This window comes from Prunus dulcis, chromosome 4 (genome assembly GCF_902201215.1).
Source record: "Prunus dulcis chromosome 4, ALMONDv2, whole genome shotgun sequence".
Lineage (NCBI taxonomy): Eukaryota > Viridiplantae > Streptophyta > Magnoliopsida > Rosales > Rosaceae > Prunus > Prunus dulcis.
The window spans coordinates 16,207,854-16,235,640 of record NC_047653.1 but is presented as its reverse complement, the minus strand read 5'-3'; the positions used below and the strand labels follow the sequence as shown (position 1 = coordinate 16,235,640).

Here is a 27,787-nt window from a genome sequence, read left to right as displayed (position 1 = left end):
ATAATAAGCACAAAAAAAGACGCTCAAAGACCCAGAAACTAAACCAAAACGAATGGGTGAAACTTGAAACTTCAAATGTCAAAAGCAAAAAGAAACTCAAAGACTAACTGAGAGATTGCATTCACCAATATGACTTTGCGTGTGAGCCCCAAGTAAAATATCAAGTATAAATAATGGTTGGACAAAAGCAAAAAGAAACTCAAAAACTAAATGAGATATGACCTCATTGCATTGACCAATATGACTTTGAGCGTGAGCCCCAAGTAAAATATCAAATATAAATAATGGTTCTCTGTCTGAGGCCTAGAAATAAGCCACAAATAACAATGGCAGAAACAACAAAGAGGTAGTGCCTGGTTCATCTATATACATTTTTTTTTTTGGAAAGATTTCTTATTATCTTTCAAAATTGGGTTTCTTTTTTTCTTTTTTCAGGTATGCAGTTGTCACAGGGGCTAATAAAGGGGTTGGATTTGGCACAGTTAAGCAGTTGGCTTCAAATGGGGTCACTGTGGTGTTAACTGCTAGAGATGAGAAGAGGGGTCTTGAAGCTGTTGATAAATTGAAAGAGTTTGACCTCTCTGACCTTGTGGTTTTCCATCAGCTTGATGTTACAGATCCTTCTAGCATTACTTCCTTGGCAGATTTTGTCAAAACCCAATTTGGGAAACTTGATATCTTGGTATATCTTGAAATTTAAGTTGATTTGTTACTGCTTATAGCAATAAAGCACAATATTTATTTCAATTTTATATATGTATACATATTATCTAATTATCTACTGATGATACTTGCTTTGATTTATATTTTAAGTTGAGATAAACATAAAAAGATGAAATATTTGGAACTGTTGTACTGTGTAGGTAAACAATGCAGCAATTGCTGGAAGCCAAGTAAATCCTGAAGATTTTAGATCAGCTGTAAGTGGTAAGGTAAGGTTCAGTGTTATATATCATATATATCTTCATCATTAAGTCAAATTGGATGCTGCTTCTTGTTGTTCATGTTTTGCAATTCAATGCTGTGCTTCTAATAGGAAAACCATGCCTGTTCTTAATAATCCAATTATTAATCAGTGAAAACTATTCCTGTTTGAGGTGAGGTTAGGGGCTTAGGCAATGAAATTTTCTAGGAATACAATCCTTGTACAAATTTCATTCTCTTATGACTTATGAGTTAGGAAAGTAATGATGCAAAACTTTCATGAGGATTAACTTTCTTCTACTGGATGCAGAAGCCTGAAGAAATCCGTTGGAGGGAAATACCGACGATACCGAACTACAAGTTAGCAGAAGAAAGCCTGAAAACAAACTACTATGGTACCAAAGGAGTGACTGAAGCACTTTTACCCCTCCTCCAGCTATCTGATTCACCAAGAATCGTTAATGTTTCTACTGGTGTTTCTAAGCTTATGGTATGAGAAACTTCAAATTTATGTTTCTCTTTTTACATTCTCCTAACAAGATCATGTTTCCACTTATTAGTTGTTAATGAAGTTTTATGTTCCTGTTTTGAAATCAACTCAAAAGACTCTCCTGTTTTTTATGTTGCTTCAGAATTTTCCAAATGGATGGGCTAAAGAGGTACTAAGTGATGCCGAGAGCCTTACGGAAGAGAGAATAGATGCAGTGTTGGCTGAGCATTTAGAAGACCTTAAACAAGGTTTGGTAGAAAACAAAAGCTGGCCAACTATCTTCCCGCCATATACAGTCTCAAAAGCAGCTGTGAATGCATACACTAGAATTCTGGCCAAGAAGTACCCAACCTTCTACATCAATTGTGTGAGCCCTGGATTTGTCAACACAGATATAACCTTCAATACTGGAACCTTAACCATCGAAGAAGGTGCTGAAAGTCTTGTCTGGTTGGCGCTGCTCCCCAATGGCGGTCCTACTGGCCACTTCTTTTCTCGCAAAGAAGCGACACCTTTTTGAATATTTATGATAATCACGGAGGTTTTTCATATTTCATGAACAATGATCATCGAGAGTTCATGTACAATAATGTAACAGATGAAGTTGAGAGACTTATGTTTTATAGGTATGCGTGAGGATCACCTTCCCATTATAATGTATAAGTCAATGTCATTGCTACAATTTGAGGTTTCGGTGATAGACTCTGTTGCAATTTTCTGCAGATGAAATCCTTGTACAATTTTCGTTCTTGTATAAGTTAGGAAAGTAATGTTGATTTCATGGACCAATATGGAATCACTAGATCAGATATACTTGTTATATCTTGATCATCACATTCAAGTATACTACATCCTAATTATTTAGCCTCAACAATTGAGAACCACCTTCACAATAATCAGAAGGGTTTTAAGTTTACTGTGAACTTAACTTTGTGCATAATGCTCTTGTAGCACTCTTGCCTCCCGGTTAATTATAAATTTGGTTTGACTTTCTTGGTGCTCCACTTGAATTCATATGTTTCTACCTTTATTTCCACTTGGGCATTTTCTTGTTAGTTTGTTTTTCTGCTTTCGGGTTGCGCAATGCTGCAGGTTTTAAAACTGTATAAAATATATAGATAGTTCTAAAAAGGCATAAGAAAGACAATACTATTTACATACATGTGGAAATCTAAATTATGATACGTTGGCAAGTTTAAGTTACAAAAAATAGATTGATAACATGTTGTACATGCCAAGCAATGTGCAAAAAACTATTACAGCCTACAAAGAATAGATAAATAACATGTTTTATATGCCAAGCAGTGTGTGAAAAACTATTAATGACAGGACCCGATCCTAATTCCACTTTGGAATTCGAGTCGGACCCTGTGCGTGTCCGACACCTGGAGAATGTCGGGCACAAATGACTTTTTTACCCTTCCAGTTACAACTAAGATTTAAAATTTTCCTGGACTCCTACCGAAAATTCGGCAGAGTCTCCCCTGTAATTTGTCCAAACCCAAAAATTTTTCACCTGTCAAACGAGCAAAAATTTACACCGCAACTGGCAGGATTCAGGGGACCATAGTCAGCTTGATCCGCAATCCTGGCAGACCTCGGCGACACCAAGTCAAACCGAGCTGCAATCCTGGCAGACCTCGGCGACACCAAGTCCAACGGCGTCCTCGAAACTCGTGAGGCAAATGTCAAGTGTATTGACAAAACTGAAAATAAACTGGATGATTGTAGACAGCGGCATAACTGAGGGTAATAACTGTAGCTGGGTACTCACAGTGGTTTAAAATAAAATATCTTTGAAAAGTCTGGTAAATAACTGTATTTTGGCAAATCTGAACTATGCTGCTATTTTATCCGATATAAAGCTCAAATTCCGTTTTCTATACTTTTTAGCATATTCAACTGAGCAGCACACAAAAATAAAGATATTTCACTTCATAGTTCATGCTAAGAAAAACATATTCAATCAAACTTATTCAAGATCAAATAATGAAATTCATTATATAAAATCATTTATAAAAGAAAAGTCCACTCACTTCTGGTTCGAGCTAGCTGGACCTCTTGAAGGCCCCTCCTGCGGGTCGGTCTGGCCTCGGGTGCCTTACTCGACAGATTTGGAGGAGAATTGAAGGAGAACCAGAGGTTTGAAAATCGGACAAAACCGGGCGAATTTCTTCTTTTTTCGGCCAGCTCCTGTCGGCTCGTGGGCGGAGATCGGTCGGGATGTGACGGCGAGGTCGAGGCGGTCCCGTCGGTACCGGCACCGTGGCTCGGGGTGGCCGGTGGCGGCGGCTGGAGCGAACGGAAGGGGAGGCTCGCGCCCGGGAGGGAGGAGAGAGAGAGAGAGAGAGGAGAGAGAAACTGAGGGGGAAGAGAGAGAGAATGGATAAAAATATGATTTTTTTGTCCAAATTACCGTTTTACCCTTCCCTGTATTTTGACCGTATTTTCTTCGTTACAACTCCGATTCGAGTCCACTCCATGTCTACGGACTCGTTTCGTCGTGCTCTACGCAACGGTGTAAGTGGAATTGTCAAATTCCTTCTTGGTCAAAAAGTCAACTTTTCCCAATTAAATATGGTGAGGGCAAAATTGTCTTTCTTCCAGAATAAATTAATAATTAATTTAGGATTTTTGTTTTAGGTTATTACAATCTACCCCCCTTAAAGAAAATTTCGCCTCGAAATTTACATACCTGTTACTCGAAGAGGTAAGGGTACTGTTCCCGCATTTGGTCCTCGGGTTCCCATGTGGCCTCTTCCACAGTATGGGTCCTCCATAAGACCTTCACAAGTGGGATCTCCCTCGAATGCAAAACTTGCATCTTCCGGTCTAAAATTTGAACTGGTTGCTCGACATAAGTCAAATCTTCTTGTAATTCTATTGGTTGTTCCTCCAATACATGAGAAGGATCAGAAATGTATTTCTGGAGCATCGAGACATGAAACACATCGTGCAACCGAGAAAGATCTGAAGGCAAGGCAAGTCTGTAAGCTACTGGGCCTACACGCTCCATAATCTCATAAGGTCCAATATAGCGAGGACTTAGTTTCCCTCGCCTTCCGAACCTTACTACGCCCTTCCAAGGCGATAACTTCAGAAATACCCAGTCACCAACCACAAACTGGAGGTCTTTCCTTCTATTGTCTGCATAACTCTTTTGAGTCGTTCTCGAATTACTTTCACTTGTTCCTTCGTCCGTTCAACATCATCTGCTACTTCCAATCGGTGCTTACCTACTTCATCCCAATAGAATGGAGTTCGACACTGTTTCCCATACAAGGCACCAAATGGGGACATTCTGATACTCGCCTGATAGCTGTTATTATAGGCAAACTCCATAAGTGGCAACTTCTCATCCCAGTCATCCCGAAACTGCAGTGCGCAAGCTCTCAACATATCTTCTAAAGTCTGAATCGTCCTCTCAGACTGACCGTCTGTTTGGGGATGAAAGGCAGTGCTAAACTGCAACTGGGTTCCGAAAGCTTCATTTAACTTTGTCCAAAAACGGGAAATAAATCGAGGATCTCTATCAGAAGTAATAGATACTGGCACCCCATGAAGTCTCACTATCTCATCTAAGAAGAGCTTAGCCAACTTATTTAACGTGTAGTTTGCTCTTACCGGTAAGAAATGGGCGGACTTTGTGAGTCGATCCACAATCACCCAAACTCCATCATGCTTGTTCTGTGTTCGAGGAAGCTTGAATACAAAATCCATAGTAAGATGCTCCCACTTCCATTCCGGAATTGGAAGTGGTTGTAACAGCCCTGATGGTTTCTGTCGTTCTGCTTTCACCTGCTGACAAATCAAACACTTCCTGACATACTCTGCTATCTCTTTCTTCATGAAAGGCCACCAGTAGTGCTCTCTCAAAGTATGATACATTTTAGTACTTCCAGGGTGCATTGCAAAGGCTGAACTGTGGGCCTCCTCGAGAATTTCCCTCTTTAGAGCTTCATCATTAGGAACATACAACCTGGTACCCACCATTAGAGCTCCATCATTTCTCACTGAACAGTCAGTTCTGTCACCATTCTCTACTTCTGCTCGTAGTGTGCAAATCAAAGGATCCTGTGCTTGAGCAGCGAGTATTCTTTATACCAACACTGGTCTCACCTGAAGAGTAGCTAACAATGCTCCCTGCTCATCCACACCCAACTCAACTCTAAGCTTTCTCAGTTCTAACATCAATGGTACGTATCTCCCTCGAAGATAAGCTGCTGAACCAGAAGATTTCCTGCTGAGTGCATCAGCTACAACATTAGCTCTCCCCGGATGGTGCTCGTGGTACAATCATAGTCCTTGATCAACTTTAGCCATCTTCTTTGCCTTAGATTTAACTCCTTCTGCTTGAATAAATACTTTAAGCTCTTGTGATCTGTAAAAATCTGACATGTTGCCCCATATAGGTAGTGCCGCCAAATCTTCAAAGCAAACACCACTGCTGCCAACTCCAAATCATGCACAGGGTAATTCATCTCATATTTCTTTAGCTGTCTAGAAGCATAAGCAATCACCCGACCATGCTGCATTAGCACACACCCAAGTCCCTGTTGGGATGCATCACTGTAGATAACAAAGTTGCCATTATCATCTGGGAGCGTCAAAATCGGAGCAGTGGTTAACCTGGTTTTGAGTTCGTTGAAGCTCTTCTCACACTCGTCTGACCATTCAAACTTAACTCATTTTCTTGTCAAACGAGTGAGAGGCGCCGCTATAATAGAAAAACCTTCCACAAAGCGACGATAATACCCGGCTAACCCAAGAAAACTCTGTACCTCATAACGCTGATTGGTTGTGGCCAATTTACTACTGCCTCGATCTTCTGGGGATCAACATAGATACCTTATGCAGAGATTACATGCCCCAAGAAATTAACTATGTCCAGCCAGAATTGACACTTACTGAATTTAGCAAACAATTTTCTCCTCCTCAGAGTCTTCAGCACCAGTTCCAAGTGTTTCATGTGCGCCTTCTGACTCTTAGAATACACCAGGATATCGTCTATGAATAAAATCACAGAGCGATCCAAATAACGTCGGAACACTCTGTTCATAGGATCCATAAACGCAGCTGGTGCATTTGTCAACCCAAATGGCATTACCAAGAACTCATAATGCCCATACCTCGTTCGGAAAGCTGTCTTAGGCACATCTTCTTCTTTAATCCGTAACTGATGATACCCAGATCTCAAATCAATCTTGGAAAATACCTTAGCACCCCTCAGCTGGTCAAATAAATCATCAATGCGAGGCAACGGATACTTGTTCCGTACCGTGACTTTGTTCAGCTGTCGTAGTCAACGCATAACCTCATGGTACCATCATTCTTCTTAACAAATAGCACTGGAGCACCCCAAAGGGAAACGCTAGGTCGGATGAAGCCCTTATCTACTAACTCCTGCAACTGCACCTTCAATTCCTTTAATTATGCTGGTGCCATCAGTAGGGTGCCTGAGATATGGGGTTCGTTCCTGGAATGAGCTCAATAGTAAACTCGATCTCTCGGTGAGGAGGTAACCCAGGAAGATCCTCCGGAAACACATCCGGAAATTCCCGTACCACTGGAATATCTTCCAACTTTAGCTCCTGATTTCTGGTATCAATTACATGGGCTAAATATCCTGAGCACCCTTTTCTGAGCAATCGTTTTGCCGTCATCGCTGAAATGAGGCAAGATGGAAGCACTCTACGCTCACCATAAAATGTCACTTCAGGTCGTCCAGGACTACGAAATACGACCTCTTTCCTGAAGCAATCCACTGAGGCATGATGTTTGGCTAACCAATCCATGCCCAAAATAACATCCAAGCCCACCATTTCCAACGGAATCAAGTCTGCTTCCAAGCATACATCCCCAACCAACACTGTACTATCTCGATATACCGTACCTGCATGAAAAATCTCTCCTGTAGGTACAGAGATCGCTAGTTCGTCTCGTAGGGCTGAAAGTCTGACATTAGCATTGTGGGCAAAACTAGGTGTAACAAATGAATGCATAGCCCCAGGGTCAATCAAAACTCTAGCAGGAGTCCCAAAAACTAATAAAATACCTGTAACCGCATCAGGTGATGCCTGTGCCTGCTGCTGGGACATGTGGTACACTCTACCTGTGGCTCTGGCGTGTCCACTTCGTCATTGCTGCTGACTATCACCTCGGCTAGCAACACTAGTCTGAGCCCTACCACTGGACGAGGCTCCCATAAACTGTGATCTGCCCTGTGCGCCTACCCCTTTAGGCGATGCGACTATCGCTTCTCCACCTCGAAGCAATACCGGGCACTCCCTCAAGAAATGTCCAGGCTGACCACAATGAAAACATCCCGTGGTACCCTGTCGGCAAGTCCCGGTATGATATCTATCACACTTAGTACACTGCGAGTTCCTCATCCTGCCAGCTGCTGAGGGTAGCTGTCTCCCAGAACCTCTAACTGTACTGCCCCCAGAACGGCTCATAGAACTACCACTATGATTAGAACCTCCACTCGAGCTGACTCCAAGTTGAAAACCTCCATAACTACGGCCACTGGATGATCCAGAACTGTAACTACCTCTCTTGGATGACCCCTGACTGGGACCACCCATATCAAACTGTCTCCTCCGAGGTTCACCTCGTGCTCTGACCATCATCTGACTGCTCTCTATCAGCGAAGCTGACATCACCAAATCCCCAAAATTAGTCAGTAGCTGACTGATCACAATATCTCTAATGGAGGCCTTCAATCCTCTAGTGAACAACTGACACTTCTTATTTTCGTCTTCAACCTGTGGAATACAGTATTTAGACAATTCATTGAACTTTTTCTCATATTCCAACATGGTCATCGTCCCCTGTTCCAGCTATAGAAATTCCTCCATTTTCATATTCTGATAGGCCTGTGGGTAGTACTGGCTGTCGAAAGCAGCTCGAAAGACTTGCCAGGTGATGGCTGATGGATCCCGATATCCCCTTTTAACAGACTCCCACTAGTGTCTAGCATTTCTGATCAAAAAGAAAGTGGCCAAAGTTACCCTACGGTTCTGTGGAACGGCCATCACTTCCATGATCCGCTCCATCCTCTCTATCCACTTTTCAGCCACTGCTGGGTCGCCATCACCATCAAAATCTGTGGCCCCAATCCTCTTTGCTTGATCAGCATATCCCAGGGACGGGTCTCTGGACTGCCCAGTCCTGGATAGGGCCTGAGTTAACAACTCCAAGGTCTGCTGAAAATTGGGATCTCCCATCATAGTGGGAATGAGAGGTGCGGGCCCTGATGGGCCACCAACAAAAGACTGCTCTACCGGTTCCGGTACCGGTTCAGGAATAGGAAAGTCCTCTAGTTCGGGAGGGGGATTCTGTCCCCTCACACGGGACGACCGTCTAGTACCCCTACGGAAGCCACCACGTTTAGGGCCCATACTCAAACTGTCACAAGAAACAAGCGTTCAGTAACACTAGAAAGCACGATCGCAGAGTCTACAGGAAATGAAACCTAATGCTCTGATACCAAATTGACCGGATCCGATCCTAATTCCACTTTGGAATTCTAGTCGGACCCTGTGCGTGTCCGAAACCTGGCGAATGTCGGGCACAAATGACCTTTTTACCCTTCCAGTTACAACTAAGATTTGAAATTTCCCTCGACTCCTACCGAAAATTCAGCAGAATCTCCCCTGTAATTTGTCCAAACCCAAAAATTTTCACCTGTCAAACGAGCAAAAATTTACACCCAACTGCTAGAATAAGTAAACAAAACATCCAACAGTTCTGGTTTCCAACTATAACCAGATATCAGAGCAGTTACTAATATTTACAAGAAATTAAGTGTTTTACAGCAAAATCCTACATTTCGTGGGTGGCGCGGGAACTAGGAGAGGCCCGGTGGTGGATTCCTGTGCACGTCTACTGCCTGGGGGCGCAAAACATTTGAAAGTGTGAGTGGACAAAATAAGGTTCCAGAAAACAATTTGTGAACATAATAACCCCCACTGTAAAAATAATAGTCATGTAAAGTTGAATATGTAAACTGCACTTGAATTATGCTAAATTCAAAGCATTCACATAAATATATATATATATTACAGATATAAAACATGTTCAATCTCGAGAAAACTCGCATAAAATCACTGTAATCAATATTCGCATAAAAGCACTGAAATCCCTTTAAAACTACCACCTAGGTGTACCCCTGTAATTCCGTCAATTCCCCTGGCAGGTCTCGGCGACACACAGTCTATCCGAGCCGCAAACTGACAGGATTCAGGGGACCGTAGTTAGCCTGATCCGCAATCCTAGCAGACCTCGGCGACACCAAGTCAAACCGAGCTGCAATCCTGGCAGACCTCGGCGACACCAAGTCCAACCGAGCTGCAATCCTAGCACTCACGGTCCGTGCGTTCCCGAAATTCGTGAGGCAAATGTCAAGTGCACTGACAAAACTGAAAATAAACTGGATGTCTGTAGACATTGGCATAACTGAGGGTAATAACTGTAGCTGGGTACTCACGGTGGTTTAAAATAAAATATCTTTAAAAAGTCTGGTAAATAACTGTATTTTGGTAAATCTGAACTATACTGCTATTTTATCCGATATATAGCTCAAATTCTGTTTTCTATACTTTTTAGCATATTCAACTGAGCAGCACATAAAAATAAAGATATTTCACTTCATAGTTCATGCTAAGAAAAACATATTCAATAAAACATATTCAAGATCAAATAATGAAATTTATTATATAAAATCATTTATAAAAGAAAAGTCCACTCACTTCTGGTCCGAGCTAGCTGGACCTCTTGAAGGTCCCTCTTGCGGGTCGGTTTGGCCCCGGGTGCCTTACTCGACAGATTAGGAGGAGAATTGAAGGAGAACGAGAGGTTTGAAAATCGGACAAAACAGGGCAGATTTCTTCTTTTTTCGGCCAGCTCCCATCGGCTTGTGGGCGGAGATCGGTCGGGATGTGACGGCGAGGTCGAGGCGGTCCCGTCGGTACCGGCGCCGTGGCTCGGGGTGGCCAATGGAGGCAGCTGGAGCGAACGGAAGGGGAGGCTCGAGCGCGGGAGGTAGGGGAGAGAGAGAGGGGAGAGAGAAACTGAGGGGGAAGAGAGAGAGAAGGGATAAAAATCTGATTTGTGTCCAAATTATCGTTTTGCCCTTCACCGTATTTTGACCGTATTTTCTTCGTTACAATTCCGATTCGAGTCCACTCCGTGTCTACGGACTCGTTTCGTCGTGCTCTACGCAACGGTGTAAGTGGAATTGTCAAATTCCTTCTCGGTCAAAAAGTCAACTTTTCCCAATTAAATATGGTGATGGCAAAATCGTCTTTCTTCTAGAATAAATTAATAATTAATTTAGGATTTTTGTTTTGGGTTATTACAATTAAAGCCCTTTCCCATAACAAACATATACACTAATTTGCAGTAGAACTTCTCTCTTCACTGCTCATTGGTTTATCATCAGTTTTAATGTCTTCTGAAAGGGGATTTTTTTTTTCTTGCCTTGGTTGTAGAGGTGGTTTTTCTTCTTTTTTCTCATGTGTATGTGTTTTCACTTCTCTGTTACAAATTAGAAAAATAACAATTGTCAGTGTAGATAAATGTAAAGTTTTAGTGAAAATAACACAACAAAACATATATGTGGATTTTACTATGAATTATAATAATGAGAATAAGTTGAGGAGTATTGCCTTATCTAAACAAAAAACAGGAAGCAAAACCGGGTACCCACCAAAAGAGTATAGCATGCACGATAACTAAACAACATCAGAACAAACTAATAATACTGTTGTAAAGGAAAATGGTGAAGCCAACATAGTCAAAAGATTATTTTAAATTTATAACACGTTATTAGCACGATAGTCTCTCCTCTTTATTTCTAAATTTTCCCAGCTCAACACTATGTGGTTATTTCTTTGTCTCCTCTCTGTCATATGTCTCCTCTCACTTTACTACTACGACGACATGCAAACTTTCTTTTTTGTGTTCTCATAATTTTTATGTTATTTCATCCATGTTTGTTTAATTTATTTTTTTGGAATGGTGCAGTTTTATACCCCATCATGTTATTTTATGGTGGTGCAATTTTCATTACCCATCGCGTTGTAACACAAATTATTGTAATAAAATGATGGTGTGATCTTAAAACCCATCTTATTATATCTTGAATAGTGGCGCAATTATATTGCCCACAATATGTAACATGTTATATACTTCATATATATTAGGTGGTGGTTTTATCCCCGCATTTACTTTATTTACTGTATGGTGTAGGTTTATTACCCATACAACAATATTTATAAGTGTGGCGCGGGTTTATCATCCACATAACCACATTTACTTTTATTTAAGGTATGGTACGGAATTAATGTCCATACAGCAAGCAATTTACTTTGTGAATTTACTTTACCGCACGTTTACTTTTATTTAAGGTATGGTGAGGAATTAACGTCCATACAACAAGCAATTTACTTTATGAATTTACTTTACCGCACATTTACTTTTATTTAAGGTATGGTGCGGAATTAACATCCATATAGCAAGCAATTTAATTTGTGAATTTACTTTACCGCATATTTGCTTTTATTTAAGGTATGGTGCGAGATTAACATCCATACAGCAAGCAATTTACTTTGTACATTTACTTTACTGCACATTTACTTTTATTTAAGGTATAGTGCGGGATTAACGTCCATACAACAAGCAATTTACTTTATGAATTTACTTTATCGGACATTTACTTTCGTTTAAAGTATGGTGCGGGTTTATCGTCCATACCAGCAAATTTATAGCACTTTATTTTTGTCATCAATTAAACATGAATAATGAGGTATGGAGTTCCTCAAACAACTTTAAGGCCTAAAGTTCCTATTAATAAATTTCTTAATGTTCTAGATCCTGAGTCTAAAGTTTCGGGTAAAATATGCAATGTATTTTTGGCATGGAGTTCAAAAAGATTATTGCAAATTCTAATGCATCTCTTTTTTGTATATGGGAGTGATGCTTCGCCTGAAGAAAATGCAAAGACCATGATTTTTCTTCGTCGCCACATTCATGAAGCACTGAAAAACAAATATGTGGTGATTGATGAACCGTTGGTTCTATGGAAAGCTCTATGTGAAAGATACAATCACCAGAAGATGGTGACCCTCCCAAGAGCCAGATACTAATGGACACACCTGAGATTTCAAGATTTCAAGACAGTGTCTGATACAACTCAGCTATGCACAGAATCACCTCTTTGATGAAATTATGTGGTGAGAATATCTCTGAGGAGGATATGCTCGAAAAAACTATCAGTACCTTTCACGCCTCAAATGTCTTCCTGCAGCAGCAATATAGGCGTAGTGGTTTCACGAAGTACTCAGACCTTGTATCTTGCCTTTTGTTAGCTGAGCATAATAATGAACTTTTATTGAAAAATTATCAATCTCACCCAACAGGCTCAACACCACTTCCTGAAGTAAATGCTGCATCTCAGGAAATAAATGCCACCTCATCTCGTGGCAGCATCCACAGAAGTGGGCGATGAGGCAAGTTTGGCCACTAGCAAGGAAGTAGAAAAGATCATGGTGCTCATTCATATGTCTTGGGTCCAAGGAGCAATCCATCCATGAATGGCAAAAATGCATCCCGGAATAAGGGGAAGGCACAGACAAGCCATGTGCTTAGAAATGTTGAAAGCACTTGTCACAGATGTGGTGCAAAGGGACATTGGGAATGTACATGCCGTACGCCGAAGCATTTGGCGGATCTCTATCAAGTTTCACTTAAGAACAGGAAAGTGGAGACAAATTACACTGATCATGCTATACCAAATCCGCCAGCCATAGATGGCGCCCATCAGAAATATCGCGTCAGTTGGACAAGACGCATCTGGATGTTTCTGATTTTGTTACTGAAAGATGGAATGAAGTTTATGGGTCCGAAGTATATTGAATTCCTTAATGTACCATTTGTATTATTTGAAGTACTGTTTTTTAATCTTCATTTCAATCCAATAAAAGTGGCAATGTTTTCTTTGTTTATTGATTCAGCTTATTTTATTTATTTGAATTCATGGATATAAATTATAAATGCCCCCAAAACAAGAGCTCTAGAAAAGATATTTTTCTCGCAGACAGTGCGCCTACTCACACGATCCTTCGAGATCGAAAGTATTTCTCAAACTTGATGCTTACAAAAGCAAAGATAACAACCATATCAGGTCTTGCATATTTGATTGAAGGCTTAGGAATAGCCCAAGTCATGTTACCAAATGGAACAATACTGTCCATTCAAGATGCTTTGTATTCATCTAACTCCAGAAGAAATCTGTTGAGTTTCAAAGATATACGTTTGAATGGATACCATGTTGAAATAAAGAATGAGGAAAACATGGAATATCTTTGCATTACCTCTAGTGATACCTAGAAGCGTAAACTGGAGAAGCTTTGTGCGCTCTCATCAGGGTTGTACTATACAACCATACGGACAATTGAGGCACATAGTGTCATGGACCAGAAGTCCATTGACTCAAATGCTTTTAAGCTTTGGCATGACTGGTTGGGTCATCCTGGATCCACCATGATGCATAGGATCATCACTAACTCTAAAGGACATCCCTTGTTGACTAAACACATTATGTTATCAAGTGACAGCTCTTACCAAGCTTGTTCACAAGGGAAGTTGGTGATTAAACTATCACAACCAAAGGTTGATGCTGAGTCTCCATCATTTTTATAGAGAATCCAAGGGAACATTTGTGGGCCTATTCATCCTCCATATGGACCATTTTGGTACTTTATGGTCTTGGTGGATGCATTTACCTGATGGTCACATGTTTGCCTTTTGTCCACTCGGAATATGGTATTTGCTAGGCTCTTGGCTCAAATAATTAAATTACGAGCCCAATTTCCAGATTATCCCATTAAGTCAATCAGACTTGATAATGCTAGTGAATTTACATCTAACTTTTGATGACTACTGCATGTCACTAGGCATTCACATTGAACATCCTGTTCCTCATGTTCATACTCAAAATGGCTTGGCAGAAGCCTTAATTAAGCGTCTTCAATTGATAGCACGCACTTTGCTAATGAAAACAAAGTTGCTAGTTTTTGCTTGGGGATATGCCATTTTACATGCAGCATCACTTGTGCGGTTGAGGCCCGTTGCCAACAATCAGTATTCTCCAATACAACTTGTGTTGGGTAATCAATCAAACATTTCACATTTAAGAGTTTTTGGTTGTGCGGTATATGTGTCCATTGCACCACCGCAACGTACTAAGATGGGCCCTCAACGCAGACTGGAAATTTATGTTGGTTTTGATTCACCATCTATCATCAGATATCTGGAGCCCTTGACAGGTGACATCTTTACCGCACGGTTTGTGGATTGTCATTTTGATGAGACAATTTTCCTACTAGTAGGGGGAGAAAAATTTGTTCCTAAAGAACAACAACGCAAACTCGTTCTTGAATAACGACGTGAATTATCGTGGGACATACCCACTTTGTCTCATCTTGATCCTTGTACCGCTTAATGCAAAACGAAGTGAGAAGGATCGTTTACCTCCAATGTACTGCAAATCAGATGCCAGATGCATTCAATAATGCAACAAAGGTAACAAAATCACTTATCCCAGCTGCAAATGCACCTGCAAGGATTGATGTCCAAAATGGACAAAACAATGTGCTAGCAACTGATTCATCTATTGCACGCCTGAAGCGTGGTAGACCATTAGGCTCAAAGGACCCAGTCCCTCAAAAGACAAAGTCGATGACCAAAATGAATCCAAATGAAATAAATGGAGAGCCCACAATTCATAATTCAAATGCCCACGAAGAGGCACATGTACTTCTTAAAAGGGAAAACGTCATTGGTGAGACAAGAGCCCTTAAAGTGGTAGCTGTACCTGAAAGTCAAGAAATCTTCATAAATTATACGTCCATTGATGAATTGTAGAATATAAATGAGATGATCATCAATGATATATTTGCATTCTCAGTGGCTATTGAGATCATAAAATATGATGATATTGAGCCTTGCTCCATTGATGAATGCACATAGAGACAGGATTGGCCTAAGTGGAAAGATGCAATCCATGCATAATTGAATTCTTTGGAAAAAAAGAGTGTTTTTGGACTTATTGTTCCAACTCCACCCAATGTGAACCCTGTAGGTTACAAGTGGGTATTTACAAGAAAGCGCAATAAGAAAAATGAGATCGCAAGGTATAAAGCGCGACTCGTTGCACAAGGTTTTTCACAAAGGCCTAGAATTGATTATGTGGAAACATATTCTTCAGTAATGGATACATTTTTGTTCCGTTACTTAATAAGTTTGGCGGTTTCAAAGAAACTTGAGATGAGACTTATGGATGTCATTACCGCATATATGTATGGAGAATTGGATACAGACATATACATGAAAGTCCCAGAAGGACTTAAGCTGCCTGAAGCAGCCAGGAATAAACCACGATGCATGTTCTCAATTAAATTGAGAAGATCATTATATGGGCTGAAACAATCTGGGTGAATGTGGTACAATCGTCTCAGTAAGTATTTATTGAAGGAATGATACACAAATGATCATATTTGCCCATGTGTGTTTATTGAGAAATCAGAATTTGGATTTGTGGCAGTATATGTCGACGACATGAATCTAATTGGAACTCCTGAAGAGCTCTAAAAGACTGCTGATTATCTCAAACGCGAGTTTGAGATGAAAGACCTTGGAAAGACAAAATATTGTCTTGGCTTACAGATTGATCACAGTGCTAATATGCATCAATCAACTTATACTGAAAAAGTATTGAAGCGGTTTGGCATGGATAAAGCCCATCACTTAGCACTCCAATGGTTGTTCGCTCTCTTGACACTAATAAAGACCCATAACATCCAAAAAGAGATGATGAAATCGTCCTTGGTCCAGAAGTACCATATCTTAGTGCAATATGTGCTTTATTGTACTTAACACAATGTGCCAGACCTGACATAGCATTTTCAGTAAATTTGTTAGCAAGATACAGCTCTGCTCCAACAAGTTGATATTGGACCGGCATCAAACATATTCTACGATACCTTCGTAGGACAACAGACATGGGCTTATTCTATTCCAAGGAATCGACCAATGCCCCGAGTATTGTTGGATATGCTGATGCAGGATATCTCTCTAATCCACATCAAGGACGCTCACAAACTGGATACGTGTTTACATGTGGAGGAACTGCAATCTCATGGCGCTCAACGAAACAAACATTGGTAGCCACATCTTACAATCACTCAGAAATACTTGCCCTTCATGAAGCCAGTCGTGAATGCATTTGGTTAAGGTCGGTGATCCGTCACATCCGAAGCACATGTGCCCTATCCTCAACAACGGACACTCTAACAATCCTGAATAAGGACAATGCAACTTGTATTGCTCAGATCACAGGAGGATACATCAAGGGTGACAAGACCAAGCACATATCAATAAAGTTTTTGTACACACATGAGCTTCAAAAGAATCCAGAAATTAAAGTCAGACAAATCCGTTCAAGCGATAACCGGGCGGATCTTTTCACCAAATCTTTGCCAAAATGTATATTCCAAAAGTTAGTGCATGGCATCGGATTACAACAACTCTGCAAGCAATCAAATTGAAGCATGCAAAATCAAGGGGAGCATTCAAGAGTCCGCTAACACAAGACATATGCTCGTTGTACCCTTTTTCCTTCTACTAGGGTTTTTCCCACTAAGTTTTTCCTAGCAAGGTTTTAATGAGGCGACATGAGCGCATTTAACATTACCCTTATGTCCCAAATAAAGTTGTACTCATTTCCTTCGCTTAGGTTTTTTCCCACTGGGTTTTTCCAAGCAAGGTTTTAATAAGGCAACTAATCTAGGGACATGTGGTCTCCAAGGGAGAGTGTTGTAAAGGAAAATGGTGAAGCCCACATAGTCAAAAGGTTAATAGTGATGTTGGATAGAAACATCATGATGTCTCTCTTATCACTCACGAGTGCAATTTGCTTTGCCTATAAATAGGCAGCCTTTCTACTTGCAAAGACAGACTAACGGAGAAGAGAAGGGAAGAAAGGAAGAGTGAGAGGAAAGAAGAGAAAGTAAGCAATCTTAGTGTCAGTGAGAAAAAATTCTGTTAGTGTAAACAACACAAAGAGCAAATATAATTTTACTCCCAAAATTCAGTGGTACTTCCCCTACTCTGATTATTTTAAATTTATAACAAATACCCTTTTTTTCAATGTTTGTAGACCATATGGATATCAATCAACCTAGAATTTTACATGTGCTAAATGTGGATTATTATATCAGTTGAGGAAATAAGTAGTATTCAAAAACCTCTCGTGGGTCACCACTCCCCATCCGAGTACATGATTCAGGTATACCTCTACTTAGCTTCTGCGAGCAAGGGCAAGGCATTTCGTTGGAAGCCTAAGAAGAGGTATGCCCAGCACGGAGGATCCGTTGAGAGTTTCTGTTGTCTCGCTAGGGAACTGTTAGTTTAGTTGCTTACTTGTTAGGGTAAGGTGAAACTATTGTCTTTTTTCTTTTCTTTCCTTTAATCTATGAGAATTAATTTTCAATCCTTCCATCTAACTATACATACTTTTTAGTAAAAAATTATGGGAGAGAAATAGGAGAGATCCTAGTCAGTAGCATGATAAGAGAAAATCATCTTATATGCATGCATGTACATTCTGCAAACATAAAATTATACACCCTGATACTCACAGAATAGTACACTTTTTTGGCCTTTACTTGGATCAAGTAAATTTTGTATAAAAAAAAGGGTGTTGGCTTTGGAATCGGAAGTTTGATCTTGTTGACAGCAAAGAGTAAAAAGAGGCTCATTGTTTTTGGCCTTTACAGTAAATGTACTTAAAATTCTTATCTCCCAAATCCACATTTTCTTCAATAATACAGTTCAAATATAGGAGAAAAATTTTGAGTAAAAAATCCTACTTTGCCCGTTTCTCTAAAAGAAGGCCTGACCTCTATTCATTTGATCAGAATTGTCAAATTCGATCTCATCTATAGTTGTTTGAACTGTATTCATTTTGCTACAGGATACATTGTCAACACATTTTTGTCTTTTGTTCTCGGCTTGAGAAATTTTTTGGGAGATTCACTATTATACCCAATATGGTAGCTCAAATTAATAAAAAACCCTGTATGAAATAGATTTTAGAAACACACTCAAAGCCCATTTACAACATAACAAAAAGGCTTTTAACTTCTTTTAAATTACAAAACTATCATTGATTTCTTAAAACAAACCAAACCTTAAAACCTCATAAAAAAGCCCAAAACACTCAATAGGGCATCAAAGTAATTTAATAATCAAAATTAAATTCAATAGGACCAGCTTTCATTTTTTTTGTGTTTTTTGGGTTTGTTTATATAAATTAAATTGTGTATGGTTTATTTATAGTTTTAGTGCTAAAAATGGGTATATGACTAAATATCTCAAATTTTTTTTATGACTGGTCATAGAATTTTTTTGGCCTTGGTGTTTATTTTCATTGTTAGCATGACAAACATTTTTAGTAAGAAATTCTATACCAGCTGAAGTGCCAGAACCACACTCTTGCTGCATCACCAAACTTTCTTTGGCAAATCTAGGGCTTTTAGGGGTCGTTTGGTACGGCGAACTATCATGAACTGGATTAAATCTTGGGACTGACTCTGATTAGCTCGAATTGGTCTAAACGGGATTAAGTACTGACCTACGTTTGGTGCTGCGTCAGACTACGAAGCTGGATTGTAAAAATAGTGAAGACCTATGTTTGGTGCTGTGTTGGACTAAAAAATAATTATTTTAATTTTTAAAATTAAATTTTAAATAATTAAGTGTAAGTTTTTTTTTTGTTTTTTGTTTTTGTTGTTATTATAATTACCAAATTGACATGTACATTTCTTTTCCTCCAAATCAAAGGCTTTTTGTTTGTTATTAAGGTTATAAATTCCATCGAATTTATGTATAATATATCATTAACGACCACCGACCACCACTCAATTGTCTTATGAGTATTGTTGTTATCTCAATAAAGAATTTTTCCATTGTTTACTTCTGAAATTCCCAAAATTATGATGTGATAATATTTTGCAGAAGGGCAACAAGGCAGGGAATAAAAAACATAAACATAATCTGATTGCAGAGTTGTCAACTAATTAACATAAGCAAAATACCCTCATGATCCACTACTTACAATAACATTAACAACCTCAAAGATATTACACCACTTACAATGAGATTATTGCCATCTAGGTCATGTTGTATAATAGCCATTGGATATTCCACAAAAATTTCCACCTCTATCAATTGAAATTTGCTTCATAGCCCTTTTACTTGGGACAAGTACAAACATGGCCAGCAGCATTGGTAATTATAACTGTTTTTCGAATTATACAAAAATAACTACTTGCCTGTTTTGTGGAGATATAATGGACACAGGGATGAAAAATCAAAGCAGCTAAAAATAGGAGAATTTTAAAGGCTTTGAAGGAATTTGAGAGTTTCATCAATAAGCTTCTCAGGTTGGAACTGGTTGTTGTAGATGAGTTGAACCACCCCATTCTTGTCCAGAACATAAGTCTGTCTTCCAGGCAATGTCCCAAACAGATCTGATGGCACTCCCCATTCTTTCCTCACCTTATTACCCTCGTCGCTAAGTAATGTGTATGGAAGTTTGTATTTCTTTGCAAAAGCCTACATAAATCAAAAACTTCATGATCAACTTCAAGCATGAGTTGCAATGGTTATGCATTTAAAACCATCCTCAAATAAACTAAAGGTACTGTAGATATGATGAGTCTCAAATAAACTAATGGTTATGCATTTAAAACCATACTCAAATTAAAGGTTACAATAGAAATTAATTTGGCAACATCAATATAGGATAAGCTGACCGAAAAGATAACCAAGCTTCTAAGTAAGGAAATGAACACTTCAGGCTGCCCCTAACAATAAACTAAAAGCAGAATTAGAACATGCAACAATGTCATTATGTTTATACCTGTTTGGTGCACCCTGGGGTCTCATCAGCAGGTAGAAATAGAGAACCACATGCTTTCCTTTGAACTTGGAGAGACTCACAGTTTTTCCATCCTGATCTTTCAATGTGAAGGCTGGTGGAACCTTACCCTTGTCCACCTGTCAAGAAACATATAATCATAATCAATCAACAAAGAAGTAGCCATAGCCCACAAAACACTCAACATATCAGGAAATGTGAATTAAGCAATGTACCTTAGCAGCACAAATAAACATCTTTCTAGAAGAAGAAGAAGAAGGGATTGGCAAAGATGAGGAATTGGAGAGCTTGAGGCCATAAAATTGAGAATGTGATGAACTTGAGACAATTGGGAGGCTTTGAGAAGATGGATAGTGTCTAGGAGAGAAGATGGGTAGTGTCTAGGAGTTTGAGTGGGGAGCACAGAAGGGAAGTGGTGCTTAGGAAGAGAAAGGGAAGCCATTAGATGCAAGTTTAGAACAATCATATTCTTGAGCAGTTCATTAACAAAAATCAGATTTCATATTATAACACAACCATCCAGACACTAATTGCCCAATAATCTTTTCAGTCATACTCAAAATCAATTGTAGATTAGAGGTCAATAATTCATTTTAATATTATAACACAACCATTCCTTTAATTGCATAAACATACCTGCAATCTCTCAACTGACAAGAAAGTTCTCAACAAGGCATTGCAATAATATACGCATTCCCTAACCAAAGGCAAAAAACCATTGGCAACACAAACAATATACACACTCAAACTTATATTTAAAAAAGAAGAAGAAGAAGAAGAAGAAAAAGAACAATAATGCTAATAATATCATCACATCAAGTCTCAAAATCAGCTTAAAACTAACTTATCATGGGCCATCATGCAAAATAAACAAGCAGTTGCCAACTGTATGCCTTCAAGTTCTAACAAGTTAAGCTTGAATAATATCAGTTTTTTTAACCAAAAGATGCAATTTTTGTAAACAAACAATTAAGAGAGGAAATAGGAAGTGCTTAATCCACATTCAAACCCTAACACACTATTTGATTGTTGAGAAATTGATGTAAAATGACACAAGCAGCTAAAATTTTAATTCTCTTTCCATTATCCGCTTAAGTGAAGCCACTAATTATATAATCTATAACAGCATAAAACACAAAAAAGGAAGATTTTCCCTTTTTCTTGCCTAAAATTCCCAACAACCAAACAGAGGATAGATAGAAAATAACAACCCAACAAACAATCTAACAATGAAATTTCTCAATAACACCCAAAGAAAAAGCAATACCCATGAAAAATTACCTTTGAAAAATGTTGCACAGAGAGAGAGAGAGAGCATATGAGAAAAGTGGAAGAAAAAATAAGAGAGGTATCAAAAGGGAGAGATCAGAAAAACTTGCCTGGGAGCAATCGATGTTGAACGAAGGAGTGGCGAAGTCGCGTATGCGAACGAGAGAGAGAGAGAGAGAGGCTGAGTCGCGTGTTCTCAGTTTAACAAAGGGCTTATTTTACGAACCAAATTTTAAGCTCTCTGTATAAGGAGAGCGGGTGAGGAGGTTTTTCTACTGTTGGACTCTACAATTCCATTTAACTTAGTCCTTTATCTTACCAAACATGGATTCAAGTCCTATTTAGCACAGTCCAAGGGGGTGAGGCCTACCAAACATGCCCTTAGGCAATATATGAGTTTGACAATTGTTTTTATAACTGGCCCTACAGTTTTGTTTTGTTTTTGTTTTTTTGTCTTGATGGTTATGCTCATCACCGACACGACAAACATTTTCATCATAAATTTATATACCATTTGAAATGGCATAACTATGGGCTTCTTGTATCATCTGATTTCTTTTGCTATCAAAAATAGTAAAACGGTGGCAATTTCATCATTTCATGCTTCAGAATAATAGCTGGTTGGATTGAGTTTTAGTATATATAATTTAACTTTTGGGGTTTTGTACCTGATTCATAATTGGATTATTAAGCAAGTTTATCATTACTTAATCCCATCCAACAAAATTTTTTAATTAAAAATCATTATCAATTAACATGAAAATCACAATCAAATTTATAAACGTTTCAATGGCCACAACCCACCAAGGGAGTGGATCTGCTATCCCCAATTTGGTGTCCCCTCTATATCCCCCTTCTAGTTATTTGACACTTGTCCACCCATTAACTCTAAATACTGTCAACTTTCAACAAAATTAAATCGGAAAAAAAAAACCTAAAACTAAAGGGAAAAACAAATGCCAGACCCCTTCAACCTTCTTCCTTCCCTTCCCTGACCTCTTCCCTCAGCCGTCAGTCCCCGCCACACAAGGCCTCTCCTATACCCACTCTTCACGTTCTTCAAATTCCCTCACGACCCAAACTCCCTCAAACACGATAGGACCCAGCTATCTCAACTTTAACTCTATGCTTAAACAGGAAACCAATCTTGATATTATTTCTAACAATCCAAAATACAAGCCGTAACAACATTCAATTCTTCCCCGAAATGACACAGAAAATAAATGATAAAGCATCAGCCAAATGGATAAGCATTATAGTGTTCAATTCAATAATTAAAGAGGAAAAAAAATATATATTTAGTCATATACCTATTCTTAGCACTAAAACTATAAATAAACCCTACATCATTTAATTTCTATAAACAAATCAAAAAAAAAAAATCCAAAAAATGACAGTTGGCCCTATTGAATTTAATTTTGATTATAAATTACTTTGATACCCTATTGAGTGTTTTGGGTTTTTTTATGAGGTTTTGGGGTTGTATTTGTTTTAAAAAATCAATGGCAGTTTTGTAATTCAAAAGAAGTTAAAAGTCTTTTTGTTATGTTGTAAATGGGTTTTGGGTGTGTTTCTAAAGTCCATTTCATATAGGATTTTTTTTTTTTTTATAATTTGAGCTCTTAATTATATTGGGTATAATAGTGAATCTCCCAAAAATAAATGCTTTCTTGGATGTTATGAGACATTTAATTTCATGACATAAAATTATACGAAGGAACCGTAAGATGAATTTGATTGTTCAAGAGTCCCAGAACATGGCAACAGAGATAACTCCAATGCCAAACAACACAGCCAAAAACTTGTAATGGGGTTGGTCAACAGAGACTGCCTTCTGAGCTGTGTAACCCTTTGACAGCAGATGGTTTATGGATACATATATGAACACCCCACATGCCAAACCTATGGAAATGGCGAAGAGCCAATCTGCTGTGGCACCTTGGGTTGTGGAATCTATTGTGATGCCAACTCCCACACCAACTGGACTCGAAATGCCGAACACGAAAGCATACGCCATGCATGATAAGAAGGGACGGTTCGGAAGCATGCGGAGGAGAGCAATGCCCATGGCAATGGCTGCAATGATCTTGTGCACACTGACTGTCCACAAAGCCTTCCAAGCTTCTGCTTTTGTCTTGGCAACTCCGATTGCAATGCCCTCAAAGAAAGAATGGAAACATAAGGCTACGATCAACAAAATGCTGTCCCCAACTGAACCAACTGTTGCAGGGTGGTGACCATGACCACTGTCGTGGCCCTGTCGAAGCGTACAAGCAAAACACTCAGTTAGTTGCAATTACTAACCGGCACATATGTTATGTTATGACAGTCTGACACGTTATGTTGTGAGATTGAATTTTGACAATTAATAAAGTGGCAATATGTTTGAATGTGGAGTACTCTTTCACAATCTCGCCACGTAACGTGTTAGAGGTCTGGCAAGTTCGTTTACCCTACTAATAACTTATATACATCCCACATATATAATATCAAAGCTCATGTATCTCACCTTGTGACTGTCCTTTCCTGTAATAGGAAAATAAAAATTGTGAAGTCAGTATCTTGTTTAGGGTATAAGCAGAAGAGATCCTGGTAATTGGATTTGATCAAGTAAATAATCTTTTTCTTATAAAACCAATATCTTAAGACTGCCTACTCGGTTCTTAGCACAAACTTATCAAAACGAAGAACTGAATGGTGCCTAATTCCTAAATGAAGAACTCATGAAAACCCACCTACCGTGAACTTCAAGGTCACTGCACTCTTGCTTAGCATACACATAGGAAACAACACAATCCGCAAGCATAGTGATCAAGAACCCCACACTGGCCAGCATAAATGCAAAAGGGTACTCCTTCTCAGTCAAGCTTTGGAAAGTCTTGTTTGAATCACTCAGAAAGTGCATGAGAGCTGTTCCCAAAAACACTCCGCCAGCGAACTGTGTGCCTAGAACCAAGAACCCCTCATTCCACTTTAGGAAGTAGGGTGACATTCCAGCTGCAAATGTCCCAACAAAGACCAAAACCAAGCACCAGATCTTGACCAGAATTAGAGGCTTAGACTGAAGGCTGTCAGCCTCGTCGCTCCTGTGGCTTTCCTTGTCATTGTGGCTGCTGAACCCCAAGGCAGAGAGGGTGAGGCAGAGGAAGAGAGAGAGCTTGAGAGTATTGTAGCAAGCCATATTGCAGTGGTGCATGGAAGAAGTTGAAAGGTTCATTGTGTTAATATACAACTGGTGTTTTGGACTTTACCTCAACTACAAATAAAAGAAAACAATCATCAATTACTGATAATATATCATTTTACAAGGTAGTGACTGATTTTCTCTTTAATTTGGTCATATAAAGTATTATTTTTCCTCTGACAAAGTAGGAGCACGCCTAAGTAATATAATTATTTAGGAAAAATCGTTATGGCGTATTCTTTCTCCTTGCAATTAAAAGAAGCAAATGCAGTTATCACCATGAGAAAAAATTTCATAAATGAAAACTACGTTGGCACCTAATCGGTTTCTGATTGGTACAATTACATTAGGTGTATGTACACCAGTGAACATCTGGGAGAGAGTTGACATTACTGTATGTAAACATCAAACAGACAATGCCACACATTGACACGTCTTGGATGTTATGTAAATGTGAAACAGATGTTTTGTGTATTTTTTGATGAAACAGATGTTTTGTGTATTTTTTGATGAAACAGATGTTTTAGTATACCTAGAAATTAATCTATACAGAGTCAAATAATAAAGGGAAGAATATATTTTTTGATATATTTTTATTCTCCAAAATAAGATATTTATAATACAAGTGTGTATGGTTATACAAGGAAACAAATAAACTCCTAATTACACAAGATTTGTACAAAAGAGAAAGAAATAAAATCCTAATAAAATAAGAAATAAATCTCCTAATAGAATTAGGATCTCGCCAACACTTCCACTCAAGTTGAAGCAAAGATGTCATGCATGCCCAACTTATTAAGCTAGTTGAGAAAGACAGTAGTAGACACAACTTTCGTAAGAACATCTGCTAGCTGATACTCAGATGATATGAATGGAAAAGAAATAATCCCAGTATCCAACTTCTCTTTAATAAAATTTTGATCAACTTCCACATGCTTTGTAGGATCATGTTGCACAAGGTTATGAACAATCGCAATTGCATCTTTATTATCACAATACAAATTTCATGGGTTTCTGGGGCTCAAACCCAAGATCTCCCAACAATCTCCTTAACCATAGTAACTCAAACACACCTTGAGCCATCCCACGATATTCGGCTTCGGCACTAGATTGAGACACCACTTTTTATTTTTTACTCCTCCAAGTAACAAGATTACTACCAACAAATGTGAAATACCCTAACGTAGAACGTCTATCAATAACTAAACCATCTTAATCGGCATCCGTATACCCTTCCACTTTTGTATGGCCATACTTGGAAAACATTAACCCATTGCCATGAGTTACTTTCAGATACCTCAGAATACCCATCACAGCACCCATATGATCTTCACTAGGAGAATGCATAAATTGACTCACTGCACTCACTGTATATATAATATCAGGACGTGTATGAGCTAAATAAATCAGTTTCCCCACAAGTCGTTGATAACGCTCTTTATCAGTGAGGACTTGATCATGATATAACTCCAACTTATGATTTTGTTCACTAGGGGTATCAATTGGTTTATAATATAACATTCTAGTCTCTGCAAGTAAATCCAAAATATATTTCATTTGGGACAGAAAGTTACCATGCTTAGATCTGACAACTCAATCCCAAGATAGTACTTCAAGTCACCCAATGACTTCATCTCAAGCATGGAAGTAAGATACTTATGAAGATTTTGCATTTCTGCCTAATCATCTCCAGTCACAATCATATCATCAACATAAATAATTAAAGCTATCAATTTATCTTTTTGACTCTTTAGAAACAAAGTAATAGTCCAGGTTACTCTGTACGTACCCAAATTTCTTCATAGACTCAGCAAACCTCCCAAACCATGCTCTTAGAGACTGCTTTAATCCACATAAGGATTTTTGCAGCTTATACACAACACCCTCCTTGGAGGTCAGAGGAATACTAGGAGGAAGATCCATGTATATTTTTTCCTTGAGGTCACCATGTAGGAACACATTTTTTATATATCAAACTGCAATAAAGGCCATTCACCATTAGCAACCAAGGACAAGAGTACACGCACAGTATTGAGCTTTGCTATTGGAGCAAAGGTCAGAGTAATCCATTCGATAGGTCTGAGTATAACTTTTTCTACCAATCTAGCCTTGTAACGGTACATTAGATAATTGACACAAATATGATGCATATGACTTAGATAAACGATGAGTTGACACATAGTGGCTAATGGGGTATTTAGACTTAGCATGTATATCAAGTGAGTATTGTATTTTAGGTTTTCTATGAGTGATACGTGGGGACAACTCATAGCTTGGATAGATCATCAGAGATTGCCTCACTTGTTTCACTATCACAACTTGATTGGAGCGATGGCAAAGCAAGGGGTCTTGCATCGAACTCAGGTACATACGGGTTACAAGGGTCATTGTCACAAATTTCAGGCACAGACTACTGATGACATCCTAGCTGTCGACCAGCCATTTCTTCACAGAGAGCGATTTCGACATCGTCAGACTCAGTCAACTAGTCGAGTTCCAAATGTCGATCGGTCTTTTCTTCACACAGAGCATCATCTTCAGCTCCAGGCTGTGGCGACCGGTCGCTTTCTCCCGTGTGATCGGTCGTTTTCTTCTTGAGAGTAACTTCTTCAAATATATCATTCTGCAATTCAAGTCCAAGATTCTCTAATTCAAGACTCTCCAATTCACTCCCCATCTGCCCCTGAATTAGAGAGGAGGGAGAGACATAATAGGGCACTTCTTCATGGAAACTCACATCCAAAGTAACATGCACCTTCTGGATAGGTGGATGATAGCACTTATAACCCTTTTGAGTGAAGGAGTAACCAATAAAGACATAGCGCGGAGTACAATGATCAAGTTTACTTCATTGAGGAAAGTAAACATAAACAAAGGCAACACACCCAAAAACTTTAGGGGCAACTTAGAGATG

The 27,787-nt window shown here is 38.9% G+C and overlaps 2 protein-coding genes and 1 pseudogene across 2 annotated transcripts; 1 reads left to right on the top strand and 2 right to left on the bottom strand.

Annotated features, from left to right (window-relative positions):
• The first annotated feature begins 263 nt into the window (after positions 1-263).
• LOC117626645 ((+)-neomenthol dehydrogenase-like) lies at positions 264-2,136 on the top strand. The gene is made up of 5 exons (XM_034358429.1): positions 264-346; positions 436-682; positions 864-932; positions 1,235-1,414; positions 1,557-2,136. Exons 1-5 carry the CDS (start codon positions 285-287, stop codon positions 1,932-1,934), a joined length of 936 nt encoding a protein of 311 aa, XP_034214320.1. The 5' UTR covers positions 264-284; the 3' UTR covers positions 1,935-2,136.
• A 17,740-nt stretch (positions 2,137-19,876) lies between these two features.
• Positions 19,877-20,862, bottom strand: LOC117626281 (annotated as a pseudogene).
• A 2,568-nt stretch (positions 20,863-23,430) lies between these two features.
• LOC117625505 (zinc transporter 11-like) lies at positions 23,431-24,906 on the bottom strand. The gene is made up of 2 exons (XM_034357052.1): positions 24,436-24,906; positions 23,431-23,946 (listed from the first exon to the last, which is right to left on the bottom strand). The coding sequence occupies exons 1-2, from the start codon at positions 24,904-24,906 to the stop codon at positions 23,431-23,433; spliced, it is 987 nt and encodes a 328-aa protein (XP_034212943.1).
• Positions 24,907-27,787: the final 2,881 nt, after the last annotated feature.

Excerpts from the sequence above, each read along its gene's own strand:
- LOC117625505 (XM_034357052.1), bottom strand. The coding sequence starts at position 24,906 with ATGAACCTTTCAACTTCTTCCATGCACCACTGCAATATGGCTTGCTAC. Across the intron at positions 23,947-24,435 it reads AAGAGTGCAGTGACCTTGAA|GGCCACGACAGTGGTCATGG; the intron begins GTTCACGGTAGG and ends ACGCTTCGACAG.
- LOC117626645 (XM_034358429.1), top strand. The coding sequence starts at position 285 with ATGGTTCTCTGTCTGAGGCCTAGAAATAAGCCACAAATAACAATGGCA. Across the intron at positions 347-435 it reads ATGGCAGAAACAACAAAGAG|GTATGCAGTTGTCACAGGGG; the intron begins GTAGTGCCTGGT and ends TTCTTTTTTCAG. Across the intron at positions 933-1,234 it reads GATCAGCTGTAAGTGGTAAG|AAGCCTGAAGAAATCCGTTG; the intron begins GTAAGGTTCAGT and ends TACTGGATGCAG.